The sequence below is a fragment of the Micromys minutus genome (genome assembly GCF_963924665.1).
Source record: "Micromys minutus genome assembly, chromosome: 12".
NCBI classification, from domain to species: Eukaryota; Metazoa; Chordata; class Mammalia; order Rodentia; family Muridae; genus Micromys; species Micromys minutus.
In genome coordinates, this window is record NC_137981.1 from 47,845,231 (window position 1) to 47,868,393 (window position 23,163).

At 43.8% G+C, this 23,163-nt stretch overlaps 1 protein-coding gene across 3 annotated transcripts in view; it reads right to left on the reverse strand.

The window, feature by feature from the left end:
- The window catches only part of RCBTB2 (RCC1 and BTB domain containing protein 2), a 35,747-nt gene that overhangs the window by 3,742 nt on the left and 8,842 nt on the right, over positions 1-23,163 (reverse strand). For 2 of the 3 annotated variants that reach the window (XM_080926167.1, XM_080926166.1), the window contains 12 exons: positions 23,017-23,107; positions 22,538-22,600; positions 15,739-15,894; positions 15,375-15,525; positions 13,029-13,195; positions 11,365-11,523; positions 11,140-11,247; positions 9,964-10,106; positions 5,580-5,770; positions 4,985-5,111; positions 2,992-3,131; positions 1,516-1,646 (listed from right to left, as the gene is read on the reverse strand). In XM_080926167.1, coding sequence (XP_080782293.1) covers positions 1,516-1,646; positions 2,992-3,131; positions 4,985-5,111; positions 5,580-5,770; positions 9,964-10,106; positions 11,140-11,247; positions 11,365-11,523; positions 13,029-13,195; positions 15,375-15,525; positions 15,739-15,894; positions 22,538-22,579 — 1,515 coding nt within the window. In that variant the 5' untranslated portion in view covers positions 22,580-22,600; positions 23,017-23,107. The remainder of the gene's footprint in view (positions 1-1,515; positions 1,647-2,991; positions 3,132-4,984; positions 5,112-5,579; positions 5,771-9,963; positions 10,107-11,139; positions 11,248-11,364; positions 11,524-13,028; positions 13,196-15,374; positions 15,526-15,738; positions 15,895-22,537; positions 22,601-23,016; positions 23,108-23,163) is intronic. The other variant, XM_080926168.1, reaches the window with a different exon arrangement.

The window sequence follows — 23,163 nt, forward strand, 5'->3', positions numbered from 1 at the left end:
CCGCTCAGTGCTTCATGCCACGCTCCATCTTTTCAGTTACCCATCCCAAAACTCTTGACATGAACCTTAAACTGTCTTTCCCCATCCCATATCCAAGACCTCAACGATGATAATGTCTCTCCGCCTTTTGAGTATAGTTACAATCCAACCTCTTTTCACCACTCCTGTAGCTTGGCTGAGGCCACCCTTACCACTTACTGGTGGACAGAGCCGCCTCATTGGACATTGTTTACCGCCAACTACTCCACATGGATATAGTTGCATGCTCTTTTTGTTTTTGTTTAAATATTGAATAAAAAATGAAACCAAGTATTTAAAAATACATACAAGTTTCAAGTACTTAAAAATATACACAAGTTAGGCCTAGTGGCTCAGGCCTATTCTTCAAGACGCTTAAGAGCCCAAGGGCAAGAGGACAGCAAGTTGGAAACCTGTCTGGGCCACAGAGTGTTCAAGGTTAAACCTGCCTAGGACTAGTCGGAGATCTACCTCAAAATAAACATAGGGGAGAGCTAGGGATATAGCTCAGAGGTCAGCTCTTGCCTAGTACAAAGCACTAAAATTCAATATGTACAACAACAGAAAAGTTTTTAATGGGAAGTAAAGGAAGGAGGATTGAGCTCTGACCTGGGGGTTAGGGGGCAGCCATGCCCTATGAAACAGGAGAGTCAGAAGTCTGTTCTATGCCTCATTTCCTCCCTCAGACTTAGAATTCCCTACATAAGCATGTTACTGTTTACCAAAAAGGAAAAGGGTATTCTGTCTTTACTAGTCTCCTGCTCTATTTTTTTTTTTAAATCAATGAAGAGGATATCCTTATACCAAGAGGAAACTGACTCCAAGAAGTTATGGCCTGTTTCCTACAGATTTAGCTCTAAAATACATTTCTTTCCTCTCTTTATCTTAACAGTACACAGCCACTGTAGAAAGTTCAGGAAGAAAGCAAAGGAACTAGAGCCACGCCTGATCTCCCCATGCAAGTATGTGTACTTTAATGACAGCCATCCCCCAGTTCTTTCCTGTATATTTATTATATTCCCATTTGTTCTTTGTTCACGGTTTTCTAACCAAACTGCCCATAGTTTATTTTCACTTTTCTACTGTGAAGAACTTGCTTTATTTTATGGTATGAAAATAGTTTCTCAATGTGTCATTTACTTGTGAATTTATTTATGCGTGTGCGCTTGTACATGGTGAATGTCACAGGCACATGTATGGAGATCAGAGGACAACGTGAGACAGTTCTCTCCTACATGTGGGTCCTGAACTCACACTGTGAGGCTTGGCAGCAAACTCCTTTCCCTGTGAGTCATTTCACACTTGCTGTACAAAGATTTTAATTAATCACTGGGAATTAGATCCACCAGTCTTTATAACATCTTCTACTAAAGTTCCCCAGGCACATTTTAACTCCATTAGAGTCACATAATTTAGAACTTTGTTTATTTTTCTGTGTTCCATTTTTATCTACTTCGATGTTACTTCTAGCAGCTCACTGGAAGATGCTTTTCTTACCTGAGCATCATACTTGACGGCAGCAGAGAGCAGAGCAATAGCATTCTCCTCACAGATTCCTTGCTTGATAGTTTGTTGACAGAGCTTTTTCAGCCGAGTCTCACTGTAAAATGTAGCCAGATCTAGCAATTCTGATGGAAAGAAGAATATATTGTGGGTGTGCTCTGAGCGCCTGACCTCAGCTCTGGCGTGCAAAGGTCTAGGAATGACTTCTTTCAGGCCCAGGAAGCCCTGCAGCACCAATGCTGCCATCAGGGTACCTACAAAGACAGCTGAGCGGAGCTGACACTGACAAAGGCTATGAGTTAGCATCAGAATAGCTTGAGTAATTTTTCCTAGAAATGAAACAGGTTTGTGTTTCTCTGAATTACCCAGTCCTGAATTGGCAGGATCTTCTCTGAGGCCTATCAGCACACATATTCATAGAATTAAAAAGAAAACAGAGGAGGGGGCTGCAGTTGGGAGTGGGTCAGTGACGCAGAGAACAAGCTTAGCAGGCCCAAGGCCCACCTTTAATACCAGCACCAAATAACACAAAGGAATCAACCCCCTTTCATGAGCACATCTACCTTCCTGTCCTCCAACCCATCTTCAGCAACACTTGTGGATCTATTAGGGAGCAGTTTCTCTCAGCTGTCTCCTTCACTCTCCATGTCTGAAGCTGAGGCTGCCCCCATGGTGAATCCTCCCTCACACACAATGGGCTTCACCTTGCCAAATTCAAAGGCTAACCTGGTTTCCTCTTACTCAACACTCACCCAGAGTTTACTGTGGGGACATGCTCTGACCCTGAGCACTTTGTTACTTGCTAATGTTTTTCTTCTCTTTAATTAGTGACTCTTCTTATGATCTCTTGGCTGGGCTATTTTCCCTGTGCATGGCATGGTGTTCAACCTCACATTCTTATTCAATGATTTCTCCAAATGAATATTCTCTCTCTCTCTCTCTCTCTCTCTCTCTCTCTCTCTCTCTCTCTCTCACACACACACACACACACACACACACACACACACACACACACACTCCCAGATTGTGAAAATGTTTAACTGAACCACCTAAAGTGTCCACTTTCACAAGCAATGTGTGGCAGATGTGCCCTTCATCTACTCTGGGGTAATGATGAAAAGATCTAGGGATCTGCCTTTACAGACAAGATTTGCTATCTGCCTTCCCTCCATGTTTGCCTGTGATGCTCTGGTGGCCTGGTGGCAATTGGTGCTCTTACTGGACCTACCCACTCAACCTTCATATGCAGCAATGACAAGGGAAGTTTGGGTTTTGTGCTTGAGGGCTCAATGGCAGGATCTGAGAAAAGCCAAATGTTCCATCCAAGTACCAAAAGGAGAAAAGTTCAGGTTCAACGTCACCAGAAGAGTTCCTGCAAGTGTCACAGTGTCTGTCCTCTGGCCTAGAAAGAAGCCACCTTCCTAATTACTCAACATTTGCTGATCTCTTGGTAAGGTGTGTGATGATTACCTACTGCCTCCTCAGGAGATAGGCTGATGTTGTCTGTGTACAGATACTCCAAGAAAGCTCGGAACACAGGGTACGAAAACTCACTCATTTCTACAATATCATCTTCACTGTCTTCCAATGAAGAACGAAAATGCTCACACCTGAAAGAAGAAAGGCAGATCATACCTCTGTTTCTGGACTGGAGTCAGAGGGCTACCTGAGGAGTTGCTCTTGAAGTTGTATACCTTCCTGTTTGCTAGTCTGTCAAAGCTTGGGCCCAGGGTAGCAATAATAGGAGGTGGTAGAACCTTTAAGAGGCAGGGCTGGAGAAGGGGACTTAGTGTGAGGCCTATCACTGGGGCAATGCAATGAAAGGGACTTGTGGAGACAGAGCTATGCTGCCTCTTAGGACACCCCAAACAAACCCTCCAAATCAACTCCAAGTTGGAGTTCCAGTTCTGCTGTACTAAGTTAACAAATAAGCTTTGTGTCAGTTAATTGTCTTAGGCATTTCTGTATAGCCACAGAACACTGCCCAAAACACTGTTTTTGCCTTGGCTCCTTGCTTTCAATTGCTTAATCAGCAAGACTACAAATGCAGCCTGCTGCTGCTGTGGGCAGCCCAGGCAGCTGACTCTACAACTAGACTGAGGGAGACATGGAGGGACCTCTGGCTTCCTTCTCACACTATCTTTACTGATCAGCATTGTTTTTATAACTGGATAATTAGGTTTCTGTACTCCATTCTGTCTGAATTATGTCCCTAAAAGTTTCTATGTGATGATCTAACCCTAGTAACTGACAATGTAAACTTATGTGGAGACAGGCTCTTTACAGAAGTCATCAAGTTAAGCTGAGTCACTGTGGTAGACCCCAAATCAATCAGACAAAAGGAAAGATTGGGACACAGACAGACTCAGACTATGTGGTGTGCTTCAGAAAGACAGATTGCTACAAACTACCACAAGTGTAGGCTGGTTCTCCCAGCCTCAGAGAAAAAATCATACTGCGACCATGATGAAGTAAGGTGCCACAGTTTAGGCCATGTGTGTAGCCCTCACTTGCTTTATGAAAGTATATGTCCCATAGTGAACCATGTGGCACTATGTGGCCTTACAGAATGGGAGCCTGAGGTCAAAACACTGTAGTAGGTTATGAGTCATGGAAAAGGACTTCAATATCTTTTACACAGGGCAACACAATCCCAAATCGTTACGAAGGCAGAAAAGAGATGCTATATAATTTCATATATATGAACTTCTAGAAAATGCTTTACTGTGTATGATGACAGGGAAAAAATCAATGTCTGCTCAGCACAGGGCATGGGATCTCCAAGGAAGGATAGATTTTTCTATCTGAATTGTAGGGTGGTGGCTTCATAGACTGTGTACTTGGAAAGATGGTGAGGTGAATATCATTTACTGCTCAGATAAATAAATGTCACTTATTTACATTTATAAATGTTATAAAAGTGATTTAAAACATTTTTGTGCTGGCATCACCCAGATCTCCTTGGTCTGGAAAAACCTTGCCCCACCCCAACTTTTTTTTCTCCAGTATGGGTGTATTCAGGCCCCAGGCAGTAAAGTAAATCAGAGCATTTGGCCCTGTTCCAAGGACAAAACACATTACATTCAGCAGCAAGCTACAGCCAGTGCTTCAAAGGCTTATTCCACGAACAAACCCAGTACTTGTGGCCCACCTTACTTTCCACATCTTGCCTCATTCCTCTCCCTCCTCACTGACACTGTGCTTTAAGGGCACAAACAGCCTCAACAGAGCTGCCTCCTAATTGTCTGGTACATTTCCCTTAGATACTCAAAGTGACTGATAAATGAATTAATTTCAATCCTCAAAAGAGACAAGCTCTTACTAATCATTTTAAACATTTATTTAGTGTGACACACACCCACAACAGCATGCATGTAGAGGACACGAACGGGAACCAGCTGTCTGCCCACCATATGGATCCCAGAAATCATTAAGCACTATTGCCCATAGAGGCCCATCTTACCTAATTTTGAGAAGAACTTTGTGAGCATAAATGTATTTTCCATCAACCAGAAACTTGAGGTCTGCAGTGTCAGGGTTGTCAAATTCCCTCTTCAGAGACTCGGCCACAGTGAGGTGGTCGTCGGGTTCTAAGAGAAAACACAACTTCTAGGTTCAGTCACAGACAGTTGAACCTGAAGACAAGAAGGGGACCCCTACTCGCTGGACATTTGGGAAATGCTGACTCCCCCAAATAACTGAAAACTACACAAGGCTTTTGCCTCTAGGTATGGATTCATGTCTTTGAGCATTCACTGTAAATTTGCCAAAACCAGAAATGTTTCCAACTATTTCACTAACTGAATCAGATTTAAGATGGCTGAATGTCTAGACTGTTTCTAGATAAAAATAAAAGACACAGTTTTCACTTAAAAAGCAACCAAGTCAAAGTACCTCTAAGTAGTACTGGTGTTGGTTCCCAGTAGTTTTAGTTCCCTCCCCCCAAGAGAGAAGTTCATTAGACCCTGTTCCCAAAGAAGTCCTAAGGTCACAAGGCAAAAGCACCAGTCCTCTTCCTTGTTCTCAGAACTGTCCCAAGTGGACAAGGTCGAGCTTACCCACGGAGAGAAGGCGCCAGGTGACGGCAGGGGTGGCGAAGCTGGCGAACACATCGTCAGTGCAGCAGAAGTGGGTGAGGTGTGGAAGGATCACCGACTGGCCCCGGCATTGGCCCCACATGTACACGTGCCCACCCTGACTCTTGGCAGCAGACGTGTGGGTGGAGTGACAGGCCGCAATCTCTATGATTCTGACAGAAGCAAACACCGCGCAGATACATTAACAGGAGGACAAGAGTTGGCCACTCCTTCCCCCAGGTACACCTGACCCAGACTATGTGGACTGACTAGCTGACAGAAGTGCGTAGGTCCAAGGAACAGAAAGAACAAAGCAAAACCTGGACACCCCACTTCCTACACATTCAGCCACCAAATGCTGGAGCCATACTTTAGTGACATTTATAACATGAGGATCTATTGATTACCAATAGGCCTTAAAAATATGTCATCTTATTTTGAGTTTAAAAAAAAAATGCAATGTTTTATCCTTAAAAGCATTACTAACTAGATAATGAAGACATGGATCATCTAACCTGATTCAATGAATAAAAACTCAAGGAAGTATGGGGTTCTATACATAAGCACTGGCTCAGCAGAACTGCCCTGGGCTTGTCCCTGTCACCCAAACCAAACCATCAGTTACTTTAAAAGAAGAGGGCTGAAAAGTCAACCTGGCTTCTGCTCTGCGCGATAAACTCAAGAGTTTTTGTTTTAATGTCTGGCACGGCAGTCAGCATAGCAGGGCCTCCATGCTGCTGCCATAAAAGGGCAAAATCAGGACTTCCTTCCCTCTCTCTCCACTTCTACAATTGGGCAGTCTCACTCCACGAGATAAAGTGTGCCTGTGGGCTAAGCCAAAGGAGGGTGTAAACAGAATGAACGGGATAAACAGAAACCGAGACAGTCAGTGGGAAATGAGTGACCGGCTGAGCGACCCATTCTGTGTAAGAATTAAAACAGGGAACTTCAGTGTCACGCGATTTCAAAGGGACTGTTTGGGAAATGTAGTTATTGTACTAACACTGACCCCTTAGGGTGGATAAGTAACTTATTTTCAGATCCAAGCCCGGAAATTTAGCATAAGAGATTCCATTTTGACTTTTAGCTTCTTCGGTCAGGGCTTGTGCAGGACAAGTCCAGGGCTCTGGAAGTTAACCTCTTGCTGTGCAGCTTAAATGAAATGCCTTTGATGTAGAGACTGTATGTGAGTTATCCACTTGGGTTGACAGACCTTGCCTAATCTCTTCTAACATTTGCATGGTCGATCAAGGAACTGACTCCCACATTTGATGCTCTGCAGAATGGCCCTGCTCAATGGGAAAATGGTCCAACTGATCTGGCTTTCTACTAAGTATGTTGTTCAACAGATATGGAAAACAGGAGAAGTCAGCCAATGAAACTTATCTGCTAGAAGAAAGAATGTGCCCACTGCTCCCATCGATTTATTTTTAGGCTCCCACCTCACAGAAGACATAAGGGCCTCAATGGCAGTCCTCAGAACATCCTGGTTTGGGTGTAACACTCGCTCTGAGGCAACAGCAGTTTGTGTAAGCCAAATCATTTATAGTCTTATCAGTTTTACTGTATTTGTAAGGAAAAACTCAAGGTAGGGAGAGCAAAATGAACAATGGAACAGGGTACAGGCTACCAAGCAGCCATTGTCCCAGAGGCACTGTGATACAGAAGACATAAGGCAATCCCAAAGACTGGGGCATCAAGAGCAGCTTCTTCTATGACTAAGGTCGTTGAAACAGCTGCTGCAGGGGACAGGAGCTCGCCTTCCACCTGCAGAGAGGCAGCAAATGAGGGTGGCAGTCTACAGTTCTGCTAGGTAAGACCGCAGGTCTGAGAGCTGCTGGGCCTGGAGGCCTTGGACTTGTCAGAGGAACAAAGAGCCTATGAGACAGAGAAAAACCTATAGCCAAGCTGCAGGCAGAGAGAGGCATAGAAATACAGGAGAAAGGCACTGACGGGAGCTTCTAACTGGAACAGACAACTCAGTGTGGGAGCCAGTAAACTGTGGGGTTTGCTAGGACCCCCGGTGCCTCTTAGAACTAAGGCCCATGAGCTCAGTCATGAGCTAATGTGACAGGTGTGGGGGGAGAGAGCTCTGCACAGGGAGGAGAGGTAAGAGGACAGTGTGAGAAGGACATGTATATAACAGACAGCTTGGGGACTAGCTGGGAGGACCCAGGGCAGGGCACTGCCATAGCCAAGCCCCCATCTAACACAGAAGGAGGAGTTAGAGATGGCCCTGGAATGAGAGCCCAGAACGCTGGCCCTGAGGTACTGCCTGGTGAAGCAGCTACTAAAAGGGTTTTTTGTTGTTGCTGGTTTGTTTTGTTTTGGTTAAGCACGCAGACATCTTAACTGTCTCTAGCATCCTATGAGACAAAAGACTAAGAATCCAATTTCTAGTCATGGTTCTTTAACCACCCAGTGGACTTCTAAAGACTTCAAGAGGCCACAGAACTATAAGAAATTCAAGGCTTGGCTAATTTTACGTTACTAGTTATGCCTTTATGGGATAAACTTAAGAACACATGTGCCAAACTTTATAAAAGCTTTTTCCTTTGGTTGAGCAGAGAATCCAATGTACATAGATTTTATTTTTCTTTCTCTTTGAACAGGTACTAACAACTGTAGACTCACCCCTGCTCCACCCCAAATACAATCCCTTCCTAACTAGGCCTCCCTGGAAGGAGCCCCAGAAGAGTAAGGAGAAAGTCATGACCCATGAATAAGCCGTAGCCACTGGGAAGGGCAGGGAGGTAAGGAACAAGTCCTAGCAGATTATAAATTTCTTTCTTGCCACATGTCTGTAACTGAGACCTGACACGGCAAGCTCAGAGGTACAATGTTGGGAAACTAAGGAGAGCAGGAAGATCCATTCAGGATATCCATCCCGTATCACCAAACAGCACTTGTGTGGACACCAGCAAGTACACAAGCACACAGGAGAAAGGAACCCCAGGCTTTGCAGTCCAGGATGCTGGGCAGGCTGCTCGGAGAGCTCTGCGGAGCTGTGTGCGCCCCATCACTCCCTTTGGTGCTTCCTGCTCTCTCCCTCACTTTAGTGGCCCATGGTCTGCTCCAGAGTGCCCCAGTGCGAAGATGTGATCTCATTCTTCATCAGACAAAGCAGGGCAATCCAAGCCAGTCGCTGATGAGATGCTAAGGTGAGTGTGGAAGCAGCCCGGGGAAGGGCTGTGAATCACCCTGCTGTCCTTGCTGCCACCGTGTGACCTTTAGCACCACTGCTCAGGCTGGGCACTAAGTGTCTCCTGACTGGTTGGCAGTCTAAGGCATTTTTATAGTTGCAACCTTAAGCCGTTCCTTCCGTTCTCACTGATCTCTTTGGATACTTCACCAGTTCAGCAACTGATGGAGCTACAGGCATTTCTGTACCAGGGTCAGCCTCCGCGATCTTGCCTGTTCCCCATCTAAGGAGTCAAAGGTCTTATTTTCAAACTCTTAGCTTTAAAAAGTTCTTTTTTTTACAGATAAGTTATATAAAATTGATCATGTTTACAGCGCGTAAATAAAACTGACAATTTATTGACAGAAGTGTCTGAGTGCCAGTGCTCTATCCATCCATGTATTCATTTTAAATCAAAAGTAACAAAAGACTATGTGAGATAAAAATAGGAAGAGCACATTAATTTCTAGGGTGACAGCATCACTGGATTAAAGGGGAAGTGGTGTAATGTTTATGTGCCGTATCACTGAGTCAGATGGTACAAGGAAAGACAGTTACTCGACTGCCCAGGGAAGCCAGAAGCTTTCAAAAGCATTCGGATCATCTGGAAATTACCTCAGTGCACAAAACTGAGTCCTCATTTTCTAACACCTCCTCTGCCTGGCAATGGTTTGGAGGTTCAAACAGCAGCATTACCCTGCTTTCCAACTGGCAGCTTTTATAAGTAGCTAGAAGATCAGTGCCCCACAAAGTACCATCATTTCCCCAAGCTATAAATGGCAGACCTCAAACACTGCCTGCTTCTCTTTAAAGATAAAAATAAAAACAGGAGGAGAGGGCACTTAGGAGACAGGCACACAATTGCCACTGACGGTTCAGTCTGCAGTTTGCACTGGAGGAAGGACACACGGAAAGCAGACAGCAGGAGGTCTGTGGAGCCCTGGCTGTCCTGGAACTCACTCTGTAGAGCAGGCTGGCCTCAAACTCAAGAGATCCACCCGAGTGCTAGGATTAAAGGCATGTGCCACTGCCTGGCGACAAACCAACTTTCAAAAAGGAATGAACAATCTGGTTAAAGACATTGTCTAAGGATAAGAGTCATTTCCCACAGTTCTATACTATGAATTCTAAGTACTGTTTAATACCAAATAGACCCCCAAGCGGATTTGGAAATGTACACATTACCTGTCCTTTTCCACAACAACAGGGGTAGGATAGGATTGGTTACTCTTATTACCAGTGCCCAACTGGCCATAGGAATTTGCACCCCAAGCATATATTTGACCTTCATCTGTTAATACTAATGTGTGTGCGTAGCCACAGGCAACCTGAAAGGACAAAAAAACAAATCTCAGGTCTGCAAGTAAGAGAAAATGTCACTGCTACAAAGTAGGTTAAGAACTCAACTGAAAACCAAGAGCAGGCAGTCTGCCCATAAAAGCCAAGAGCACATTAACCAGTACTCTGAGTGGCCAGCGAGGCGGTGTGAGCTGTTCTTCAGCTGGCTCACCTACCGCACTCAGCTCTCTAGAAGCACACATTACTGCTGTGGAAACCAGGGGCAGACAGATGCAGTGACACTTTCCCCTGGCTACTGAAGGAAAACATTCAATGTGGAAAATGGAGACATGTGTAAAGATGAAAAACTTTCAAGATCAGGGCTCAGCATGATCAGGGCTCCGCACCACTTTCCCACTTATTCAGATACAGAGACAGGCACTAATGCACTTTTAAGTGACAGCATACATATGTAGCCACCTTGTATCTTTTATTGCATTGTTTTCTCCCTATTATTAAAATCCTTTGTAGTTTGGGTGTGATGACACATTCTGTAATCTCTGTACTTAAAAGAAGGCTGTGGCAAGAGGATCACATAAGGCTATAGAATAGCCTGAGCTAACAAGAGCTATCTCATTGTTCATCTGCCGCTAGATTAGAAAATTATTTTTCTTACTTTCTTCTTACCCATTATTTTATTCTTTCGCCCCCAAACTCCTTTGTTAAAATTGTAGCTACTAGTGCACATTAATTATGTATTAATGAATTTTGTTGTGACTTAACTAATTTTATAAGAGACTTTTCTTCAGTTCCTTAGGACAATTCTCTAAGAGGAGAATTACAGCCCAAAAGGTATGAAGAGTTTTAAATCTACTGGTGTATGTGCTGTCTAACACTCGTCAGGAAAGGGTATGAAACCTACATTCCCAGGACAGCGCACACAAGTGCCACAGAAACAGCGTCTCTCTGAAGCTCTGCACCTTAGTTCAGGGACAGGCTCTAACCTTTTCTACAGAAACAGGAAAGCAGCTGAACTTTTCATGTTGGTGCGTAAGGAGACGGATTCAGTGCGTGCACACGTACCCGCTGCACACGGATGCCTTGCAGGGCTGCCACTCTGCATGGGGTTGGCTGGTTGCCACTGCTGCCCAGGCCCAGCTGCCCATTCCCGTTGTAGCCCCAGACGTAGACCTGGGGACAGAGAGGACACTCAGCACCTCAATTCTGTTGTGAGAAACATGCCTTGATTGTGTGACGTTAGGGAGGCAAAGAAAACATGTTTTAAAAAGCATGAAACAACTTTCCTACCTCCCCAGTGTCCACAACAGCCATGGAACACATCTGCCCACATGCTATGTGCACAACCACTTTATTCTGCAGACATCCAGTGACTCTGCGAGGGATGGGCTGGTTGGCTGTTGATCCAGATCCTACTTGCCCAGAGTTATTATAACCCCAGGCAAATACCTATGTGAAAGAAAAGACGGCTAAACAAAGCACATGGCTCATCAACTGTCTCCACTGGGCACTGAGCAGCACTCAGGGTATCTCAGCATCCTCTCAGGAAGCTTCCCCACTCGTCTCCAAGACAGGCAGGGAACGCCTTATGACACTTGTAAAGCCATCATGTAATACAAAAATGCCTACTTCACCTCAGCCATACTTTTCAACATTTTGGGACTTAGTATTTTGCAAGAAATACAGTTGTTGCAGCAATATAAAAGCAATAATGGGTCCTTTTAAGATTTGTAGTGATTGAAATCCTTACTACATACAGGGAAACTTTACAATAAAACCACATGACAATAAATTGCTACCAAGAATAAAGCTGAATCTGAGGGAGTAGTTAAACATCTCTGCTTAGCTCAGCATAACTAGTTAACTTTGACATCTTAGGTGTGATGGGTCTTGGTTGTCAACATGACTAATCTGGAATTAACTAAAACAAAAGGTTAGGCACACCTGGGAGGGAGTCTTTCTTGATTAAATCATTTGAAGTGAGAAGTTCCACCTTTTACCCAGATCACTGGAGGTGAGGTTTGCCTTTGACCTGGACCACAGGCTCTGCTGGCAGCCGGCATGAGGAGGAAGCTCACTTCTTCACCTGCTTGCTCTTGCCTCACTGCCAAGGTCCTTTCCTCACTGGCATTAGTCTGTTTTTCAGATTCCGAGTGTACTGACACTCAATTGAGACAAGCAACCTCATGAACCGAGTAACTACTGGATTCTTGGACCGTCCATCGGTAGACAGCCATTGTTATAGTAGGTATGACCTACACAGTCTGTAAATCCCAGTGTGTGTGCCTGTGTGTGTGTGTGTGTGTGTGTGTGTGTGTGATATGCATGGAAGATAAAATAGAAGATAGATAGATAGATAGATAGATAGATAGATAGATAGATAGATAGATAGATAGATGATAGATAGACAGACAGATAAGTTTTATAAGTTCCATTTCTCCAGAGAACACTGACTAATACCCTAGAGTTATCTGAGAAGAGAGAAACTCATGCCTCCCATCAGATGGTTGGCAGGCAAGTCTGTAAGGTATTTTCTTGATTAATGATTGATGTGACACAGCCCATCCACTGATGGCGATACCACCCTTGAGCTGGTGGTCCTGGGAGGGATAAGAAAGCAGGCTGAGCAAGCCCTGGGAAGCAAGCCAGTAAGCAAGTTCCTTCGTGGCCTTTGCTTCAGCTCCTGCTCCAGGTTTCTATGATGAGTTCCTGCCCTGACTTCCCTGGATGATGAACAGTATCCTGAAAACCAAATAAGCCCTTTCTTCCCGAGCTGCCCTTGGTCTTGGTATTTTATTACAGCAGTACAAAGCAAACGGAGACAGTAACATTCCATTTCATTGCCCAATCACATTTTGGGGGGTAGTTAAAGGAATTTATAGATCATATTGAAAAGAAAAAGCCAGAATGAAAGGAAGAACAGAACGTCAGTGAGTTTATGCTGGCATGCTCACCTCTCCATCAGATGTCAGAACCAGAGAGTGGTAAGACCCGCAGGCAACCTCAATGACTTGTTTGTTGGACAAGTTCGTAGAGATGTGGCAGGGCACTAAACCATGATTTGTTGTCCCATTGCCCAGCTGGCTATAAGCATTGTGACCCCAGGTAAAGACTTCTCCATCTGAAAACAGAAGACAAGCAGGCACAGGCACATGCCTCTCTACAAGACAGCATGAGCCTTGACTGCCACAGAAGGAACCGGCTGTGGCCTCCCCTTCCAGATTCACTTCCTCAGAGACTCCACTTGGAAGTACAGAACTGCTTCCCACATCAAATCAACATGACGGAATTTAAATGCATAAAGTTCAAATAGAGCTAGACGTTGGTTTCTGAATGAATAAATAAAATAAAACAGTGTAAGGTGTTACTTGACTCTTCTGGATCCTCCCTTCCTTTAGATAAGATGGCCAAATTTTAAAATTTATTATGTTACTCATACAATTATAAAAATTCATAAAACGTGCAGTTTTATGGGTAACAAATCATACATCCACACACTATGCAAGTCAAAATATAGCATGTTTCCCCCCAAAGCCCTACATATGTTGTACCTTGCACATAAGAATTTAGCTTTCGAACTCTGCACTTCGAAGAAATGAATCACATGATGCTTCATGTAATCTATGTTTTCTACCACATTGCGTAGGTTGTACTCTGAGTGACTTTATCTGATCATCTGGTTTGATTTTCTTCTTTAGTGCTAGAGAACTTGTCCAATCAAGGCTCACTTGCTAATAATTGTTCACTGGGTTTTTTCCAAATCTTCTATGATGTAGATCTTTTTCCCTCTGCAGATATTTTCTTTCCTGTCATCTTGTCTGATATTCTAACAGCTCATGTTTAATAATCACCTGTCTGCTGCTTCTCCTGGGTGTTAAGACTCTACAGAAAGTTGCTGGTTTGGACTGAGCTCCGGTATTGTCCCCAACCAGTGTGGTAGTGTTCACTCCCTCACGCTCACTTCCCACGTGAGCAAGCAAGGCTCAGCTATCTGAGCGGAGAAACCAAGAAGGGGCCGCACCAGGAGGCTCATTCTACCTGCAAACACCCAGCTCCCCCCACTGACCTCAGTACTCTCTGCACAAAGCCAAGCTCTCCGCTCAGCTGACCGCAGCAGGCACTTCATGGAGTGAAGCACTGGCTGACTCTAAAACAGCAAGGAGAGGCCACAGGATGTCTTTTGCCACCTCCACAGTGCCTTAGTGTCCCACACAACTGCTTGTCTTAGATCATGTGTGGCTCCCTGACACTGAAAAGCTGTTTCTGGTGGTTCGCACAGGCTTCCATTAGAGGTGACTTGTTCTAGAAAGGATCTGCATGAATCTCTATCACACCCTTGATATACTTCAAATCCAAACCTCTAGAGACTTCCCAGACCACTCAGTCTGACATGACAAATCTACAGCTGCAAATGCAGGGATGGTTTAATTTGTTTTCTCCTTTTCCTTCTCTGGAATGTGCCAAGAAAGAAAGTCTCCTGTTCAATCCTTAGAAAGAGGCAAAGCCTGTGCTGAGAGTGGAGCCTTTTGGCAGTCCCAGGGTACAGGAAACCTATTTATTACACTTCAAGTACACAGGATCTTGACCTGTAACCCTCTACCTCAAGAGTACAAACTGAGCATCAGCTAGGCAGGTAGGCGCCTCAACAGAACAGCGTAGGTCTCCTCTGCCCTTACCTGACGCTATCCTTACCTGACTTCACCTTTCCTTAACCACTAAACCATTACTCCAGCCCCAGGCTTTAGTTCTTTTTTAACTAAGAATGGTCTGCACAATCTGTTCTATGCCGGGATCCCCTCCCAGATTCCTGGAATGTCTACCTCAAAGGCACAATTCTGTTGATGTAAGTAACCAAGAGACTGTTTTCTCTGTACTACTAAGGCAAACTTCTCCTATCAGCCACTACTTAATGAAAGAATCACAGACTGCTAAGATTGAGAGGGACGGCAGAAAATCCACATTTGGTCTCTCAATTCACAGCCCAGGAATCTAGGTTCAAAGTGTAGGCTTCCTAGGCTCCCAAGTAAGGAGAGTTCTCACACAATAACTGCACTTCCTGAGCGAGATCAGGAGGGCTGAGTGCGTTGTCTATCATGCCTTTAGACTCCGTGGGTTCTAACACCTCACCCTGCTACTCCAGGACAGGCATACTGCATGTTGCCCAATGCATGACCCAGCTCACAGGGCAGAGCCAGCAACTCTTGCTCAATCAGAAAGTTTGCTCTCAATTTCAGGCCATCCTGGTCTTATTTCTTAACAAGTAAGCCATGCCTCAAACCTGTCCATTGAGTCCCTATTACCTGTTGTTGCAAGGACGATATGCGGGCCACTCCCATAGCTGAGGCTGGCTATTTTTTTGCCAGTTAAGGAATCCAATCTCCGAGGCTCAATAGTGCTCTGAATGTCACCTATCCCCAGACAGCCACTGCAGTTTGTGCCAAGCACAAAAATCTGTGGGGAAAAAAACAGTCTGTTCAAGGAGCTACATTCCTAAAAATTCTATAAATTACCTCAGGCAGCCTTCCTAAAGCAAACTGCCTCATCACAGAATAAATAAAAGCTGACTTTCCGTACTTGTTTAAAGGCTTTAGTCCTTAGCTCCCTGATGTCTACAAACCCATTACTAAAAATATGGGGGGTTGAATTTTTTTTCTTCAAAATTACCTCATCGTTGACTGTAGCGTATAAAACTTCATTGCCAGCACTGCCGAAGACACAGGCCTGGCGGATCGACTGCAGCTCTTCCTCAGAACACAGGGAAAAAATTGGCCACTTTCCCACATCTAACATCTTCAGCGATGACAGGGTCGCCTGCACTGACTGAAAGGAACCAGACTTATGTACGGAGACACCCAGTTAAAGAAACATACAAACAAAAACATTTTTTGACTCTTGTTTATCCAGAGTATCGTTCACCTGGCCAAAGAGGAGTAACCACCATCTGGTGCTGTCCCTTGCTGAGAGCCACTCAGCATAGAAATGAGCAGAGCCCTTTCCTGTACTGTTCCCAAACCAGGCGCTGACGGCCTGGGCAAATGGGATCCTCACAGTCACCCCACAATCCCAAGTGTGGACTGTGGCCAGCTGATTGCTAGCAGCACATTAAACGGTGCCTATGGTTTAAATGCAGCTAATTAAGCTGACACAGGCTGGAGGAAGGAGGGTAGCTGCTACATACTGCCATTCAGCATGACTCTTGTGCATTCTGGCTAACATAACAACATATCTCTTCGTTTTTCTAACAAGAAGGAAAAACCCAGCCTTCCCTTCACTCAAGGGGTGCTGGGTCTGTAAACTGCCTCAACTATGAAAACGGACTGATGGGCCATGAATCCCCATTACTACAACCCAATGTAACATTTCTTTTCTTCGTTCTAGAGTTTTCTGCATGGACACCTTCAACAAAAACTCAAAAGCATCTATTCCGTCCCAGGAAACACAATTATTGACTTGACAGTTCCAAGGGTCCATGCAAGACATGCATCTAAAAGAACAACCTAACCTGTACTGGCTGGTTCTGAGTGTCAACATGATACAAGCTAAGAGTCGTGGTAAGAGCCTCACTTGTGAAATTGTCTCCGTGAGATCCAGCTGTAAGGCATTTTCTCAATGAGGGAGGGCCTACCCCAATGTGGGCGGTGCCATCCCTAGGCTGGTGGTCCTGGGTTCTATCAGAAAGCAGGCTGAGCAAGTCTCGGGAAGCAAGCCTGTAAGCAGCACCTTCCAGAGCTTCTGTATCAGCTCTTGACTCCAGGTTCCAGCCCTGCTTGAGTTCCTGTGCCGACTTCCTCTAATGATGGACTATAATCTGGAAGTATAAGCTGAATAAGCCCTTTTTCCACAAGTTGCTTTGGTCATAGTGTTTTGTTGCAGCGATAGAAACCCTAAGTAAGACACAGGCCTTTATGGGCATGGTCTAGCCTGTGGTGCCCACTATAGCGATAAGCAGGTTCATCTTGCCTTTGGCAGTTCGGCGTTACCTCCTGGCCACTACTGCTCTGGGGGTCCAATTAAACCCATCAAATTTAATTCATCCAACGGTGCAGCAGCATCTGCAGCCCTAAGGTCTGGCACAAGGACAAAGGGAACAACAAAGCTCTTCAAATGTGCTGGCATTTTGCACCTTACAGTATTAGTGAAGGGCATGTCTTCCGGACCTGGAGGATTAGGTTTTAAGCAACAAATCCACTCCAGTATTCTGGTTTCCCTATGCCTTAAAATCCCTTTAGCAACACTAAAACAAGAAATATTGGGCCCATTTCCAGTAGACCATCTTTTCCCAAATAACTAATAACCAATCAACTAAACTCTTGGTATTCTTATCCATTTCCCTGAACTGTGCAAGGTTCAGTATTAAACCTAGAATCTCTGTTCACTGGGCTCATACTTACAAACTCCTACTGATTCAACTTTATGTTCCTTCTACCACTACCCCATACTGTTAAAGTCCACGGCCACACGCACTCCCTAGACTTCTGCTAGAATAAACCAGCAAACTCATTAGGTTCTCGTGGTGCCTCATGGACCCACACTTTCTGCTTCCCAAACACCCGCGGGCAGGTGACAACCAGTTACTCAATCCACAAGGTGGTCATGGGAAGCAGAGAAAGCCCCTGGAGTAGCAATGGCCCCTAGTCCACGGTGGAAGGGAAGGGGTCAGCAGCAGTGACCGGACAAACCCAGCTGGTGGCAAGAGGGAAGGCCGAGTGGGGGGAGGGGGGATTGTCCTTCTGAAATAGTTTTTTATCTGGTCTGTTACCTGAAGGTAACAGGGTGGTACCTTCCTGCACCGATCAAGACTATCAGGGCACTCCTTCAGGTGAGGCTCCCTACTCAAGTGAATCTACTTTGTGACAAGTTGACTTTCAAAGCAACCATAACACCAAGAACCATCCAGACAGCTTATGTGCTCCTTAGCATAGTCAGCTATACCTCAGGCAGAAATAACAAATGTACTAACAGTTTTGGAGACTCAGAAGTCCCAAATCCAGGTATCAACTAGCTTGTCCCTAAAGAGCCCTCAGGAAAGATCTATTCCAGGCTCCATTTCTTGGCTTGCAAAGGGCTTTCTTCCCTTTGTCTGTCTGTGCTGCCTGCCTCATATGTGGGTCTCTGTGTCCAATATTCCCCTTCTGAGAAACACACATTAGACTGGATTAGTACCAACCGTAATGACCTCATCTTAGCTAAGCTCATTACTTCAATGACCTCATGCCCACATAAATTGATTGCACTGAAGTCCTGGTTATTGGACTTTGGCCCGTACTCTTGGAGGATCACAGAAAACCCCAACAGTGCATGAAAACTTCATGAGCATATGCCCTCCCCTAGGACCATATATGTCTCATAAAGTGGTCTTCAAAGACAGCTGTTAATTGTATGCACACCGGAGACACTTTTACTTGTATACCTAACTTTAAAATATACATATATAAATTTCTACCATCAGGACACCAGTGATGTCTTGAATAAAGGTTTGTACAGAATCAGCACTTGTTACATGAAGGGAAAAAAGTCCTGATCTCCAGCTCTCCTTCCCATGTTTCCTCAGGCAAGTTGCAACCCCCATGCCAACAATGATACCTTCTACTTTCATATCTGGGATAAGAGCAATGGTTGTCTCCCTCTGTTCAATTCGGAAGCAGTAATTACTGTTCCTTTAGTTCTTTTAAATACTGGAGCATTTTGCCAAACAGTATCAGTGGGCATGTAAAAATAAACCTCAGTTTGGAATCTGGCATTGTTTTTAAATCTCACAAGTACAAGAAGCTGCAATTATATGGGCTAGGTCCCTACTCTCATTATGAGTATTTCAGAAAACTGAAGACTTTATATGACAACATTATATTAACCTGGAAATCGAAGAGTTTTCATATAAAACCAGAACTCTTTCTAAGCCTCCTGGAAGAAGAGTGACTTGCTCAAAGCTGATTCACAGACAACAGACCTGGGCTGTGAGGCTCTAGTCTAAGAATCTATTTTAAAGTACCTACCTCCTCATATCAGGAAGGAATCTTATTTTCTATGAGGTCTGCTTAATTTGTTTTCCTTCTGTAAATTTTAAGAACAGTAAAATTTGAAACGTGGAAGGAAGAATCTAATGGAGATGCTATTGGTGGTTTTCTATGGTTTTATATATTATCTCTAGTCCTCCCAATAATCAGGACATAGATTTCATTTCACTACATAGTCCCACAAGATCAATACCTTCAAGGGGCATGAGAACTGAGTGCTGAGTAAAAAGTTCTCCTCAGGGCACAGTGTACCACCCTCACAGAGTCCTTAATGGTTAATTGATATGCAATGCCAAGATGCAGTAACTGGTTACTAACTACCTCAGCTGTTTCTTCTTTCAAACATGCTTCAAGATTTTATCCTAGCCCCTTGCTACAAAATCAAGTGGCTTTCTGGATACCAAGAATCAAGTTGTAAATTCTAAACAACTAACTTCCTACACGCTTGTCTACAGGTCATTCATTTGAACTTTCTCCTTGATCAGCTTGTCCAGATAGGCACGGTACCCAGCTCACGATTCCCTGAACTAGTGCCAATGTGTGAATGAGGTTTATGCAATCTGCAATCCTACATTCATTAAGAGATGCTACAGAGCAGGAGAATGTCAGGTATGATAGAAGTGCTGAATTAAAGACACAAAAGAAGACACCACCATTCCTTCCCAGAGGGTCCCAGTCTAATGCAAAGTAGCCACAAATAGTCCAAGTAACACTAGACATGTGGGTATTGCTTTTCAAATCTGTTAGACAGCTAGATATTTGGCAGCTGTCATACACACATATTTATCTTTTAAGTCTGTGAGGAAACTACTACATAGGGGAATGATAGGTTAGTTTATAAATGCATAGACTATTTGGAGACAATACTAAATGTTGGCTGACTGGAATTATAGTATTTTATTCCAGGATACTCGTGAGACATAATGTACAAAGACTTACTACACAGCACATATAGGAGCCTTGATCATGGGTCAACCATTCTGTGTGCTAGAAATGTCTGCATTTTAGTCTTCTACTGTTGGGTAATGGATTGTCTGGAGAGCTGCTATGCTGGCCAGTATTTGTATCAATTTGACTCAATAGGCAAGGTCATCTGTGAAGAGGGAATCTTAAGAACATGTATGTGGGAGGGCTGGGCCATGTGGATGGTTCCACCATTGGGCCTGAGGTATATAAAAAACAAATTAGGCAAGCCAGTAAACCATACCTCTATATGGTCTCTACATCAGCTCCTACCTTCAAGCTCTTGCACTGAGTGCCTGGCCTGGCTTCCTCAGTGATGCTCTGTGATATGAAAGTCTAAGCAAAAATAAACCCCTTTTTCCTTACCTTGCTTATGGTCATGATGCTGTTTCAGGGAACAAAAACCCCAACTAGGACAGCTGGTCATGAACAAAAAAATAGGGAACTGAACTCTTCAAGGAAAGAAGAGCCTGCAGTATCCATCATTAAGATGCTATCTCTGGAATTTAGTTGTGGGGGTGTCCCAGTCCCTCCTCACTATACAATCACTTCCTCTGGAGTTCTTATTCTACTTAATACACTCACTATCCACTGCCCTACCTGTAGCTGGCATCACTTTGCAAAATGTAAGTAGTGAGATGTTAACTATGACAAGAAAAACATAATACAGGAAATTCACCTGCCATAAATTAGAGACTAAGATAACATACTGTTAGTCCGGGTGTATGGTCTGGAACAAACAGGCTCTGTATCTACTGGGAAATCCACTATATAAGCACAGCAAACTGTCTTATATAGTGGCAAGCTGTCACAATTCAGTTTAAAATACAGTCTATATAAAAGAATCAAAACAATATGTTGGACATGCCTAGTAAAACAATGTCTTAAAAAATAAATGCAATACCCCACCTTTTAAAGATTTTCCAGCTGTAACATTTTGTATATAAGGTAACAATAAGCTAATAATAGCCACTGCTGTTTCTGTGTTATATTTATAACAAATATAAAATTATAAAATTTGTTCCCAGAAGGAATTAAGAATTTTTATATTAGCACATTTTAAATAAGTGTGTGTGTGTGTGTGTGTGTGTGTAAAAGGGGGAGGACCACATATGGCCATGGAGACCAGCAGAGATGTTAGGTCTCTGCTGAAGTTATAGACAACTGTGAGCCAAGGGTTTGAGAACCAAACTCTGGTCCTTCACAAGAGTGACAGGCACTCCCGATTGCTGTGTCATCTCTCCAGTCAGTCCTCTACTCTTTGTAAGTTTTTCAATCTCTATCAGCAGTTTGTAAGTAACTTTTATAAAGTCCTACAAGAACTCACCCATAATATTCATGTCAGCATGTGTTTGGATTTCAAAAGTCAGGCTGTTCTATACACTATGCTGGCTTTATATAATTACAATCATTTATTGAACTTTACCTCCCTTATTTTCTCAAGTAGAAAAACGACAAAAAAGTAACAGTCAATATTAAACTTCTCCATGGAGGTGAGCATATAGTTTGCTAACTTAGCATAATACAAGATAACAATCAACAGGCAGGCTGACATATATGAAATGATACCTACTAGATACAAGATGTCAAACAATATCTACATGATACAGGATGCAAAACAATATCTACTAGATACAGGATGAAGAATAATATCCACTGGATACTGGATGGGAAACAGTATCACTAGGTACAGGATGGGAAACAATATCCACTGGATACTGGATGGGAAACAATATCCACTGGATACTGGATGGAAAACAGTATCACTGGATACTGGGTGGGAAACAGTATCACTGGATACTGGTGGGAAACAGTATCACTGGATACTGATGGGAAACAGTATCACTGGATACTGGTGGGAAACAGTATCACTGGATACTGGATGGAAAACAGTATCACTGGATACTGGGTGGGAAACAGTATCACTGGATACTGATGGGAAACAGTATCACTGGATACTGGTGGGAAACAGTATCACTAGATACTGGGTGGGAAACAGCATCACTGGATACTGGTGGGAAACAGTATCACTGGATACTGATGGGAAACAGTATCACTGGGATACTGTCTATACTTAAGCTGGTTGACTGCAATGTTCAGATGTGCCGGAAAAGAAAAAAACAGCATGTGTGAGTTGGAAGCATATCTTCTATGACTATTTTTATTTGATTTTTAATATTTGGGAAAGGAATAAACATTATTTACACAAAGCCTTTTACCAGTCATCTGTGAAGAGAAGCTTAGGTCTTTATCAAGTTCAAATGCCACCATCCCAGGAAGCCCTTTCTCAACCCCCTAGGTGACATGAGTTCCTTGCTGGCCCCATCCGCATCCTATATCCCCATACAGTTATGTATTGGTATGCCAGGCGCCACACTGCCAGCATCTCCTAGGAAGGCTTGTATGACCTCACTGCTCTCCTCACCAGGTGAACAGTAGTATGTTTCACAAAACAGAAAAGCTACAAAGCATGCTTTTTTTCTAACCTTGCCACTTTCTCCATAGAAACCAGGCACTTCTTCTTCCATATGGACTCAGTCCTGTGGTCCCTGAGGAGAAAGTATGTGGTAAAATCAGGAGCCTACACCAGATGAAGGTACACAGAAAACTGCTGTACTGAGCAGGTTCCTGTATCCTCAGCATTTGGGAGGCTAAGGAATTAGAGTTGCCTGGGCAACAAAGGAAGACCTTGTGCCAGACAAACAAAATTATGTTACTTCTAATGAACAGAGAAAATAAGTCCCGATATGGTGAGTGGGTGATAGACAAATTAAGCCTTCAGCACGGGAGTCAAGAGCTGGAAGCCCTACAAGTGGTTTTCACTGTTCAGATACTCCTAAGGCCTCTTGAAGTCTGGAAAGGTCATTCTGCAGAAACAGTGGTTCTTCTGTCTACAGGAAAATCCACAGGAATTCCCAACTCACAGATGACTTTTCTATTGATAGAGGAAAAAAAAATTCTACACCTTGGTCAACTTTTTTGAGACTGGAAAGTTTCAAGTCACGGTGAAGAGACTTATCAGTTCTCAGCTCCTGAAGAATGTATGATCTGCTAAGCTGGAAAAAAAAAAAAACAAAGGAGAAATGAATGAAATGAATGAGTGAACAGCTGA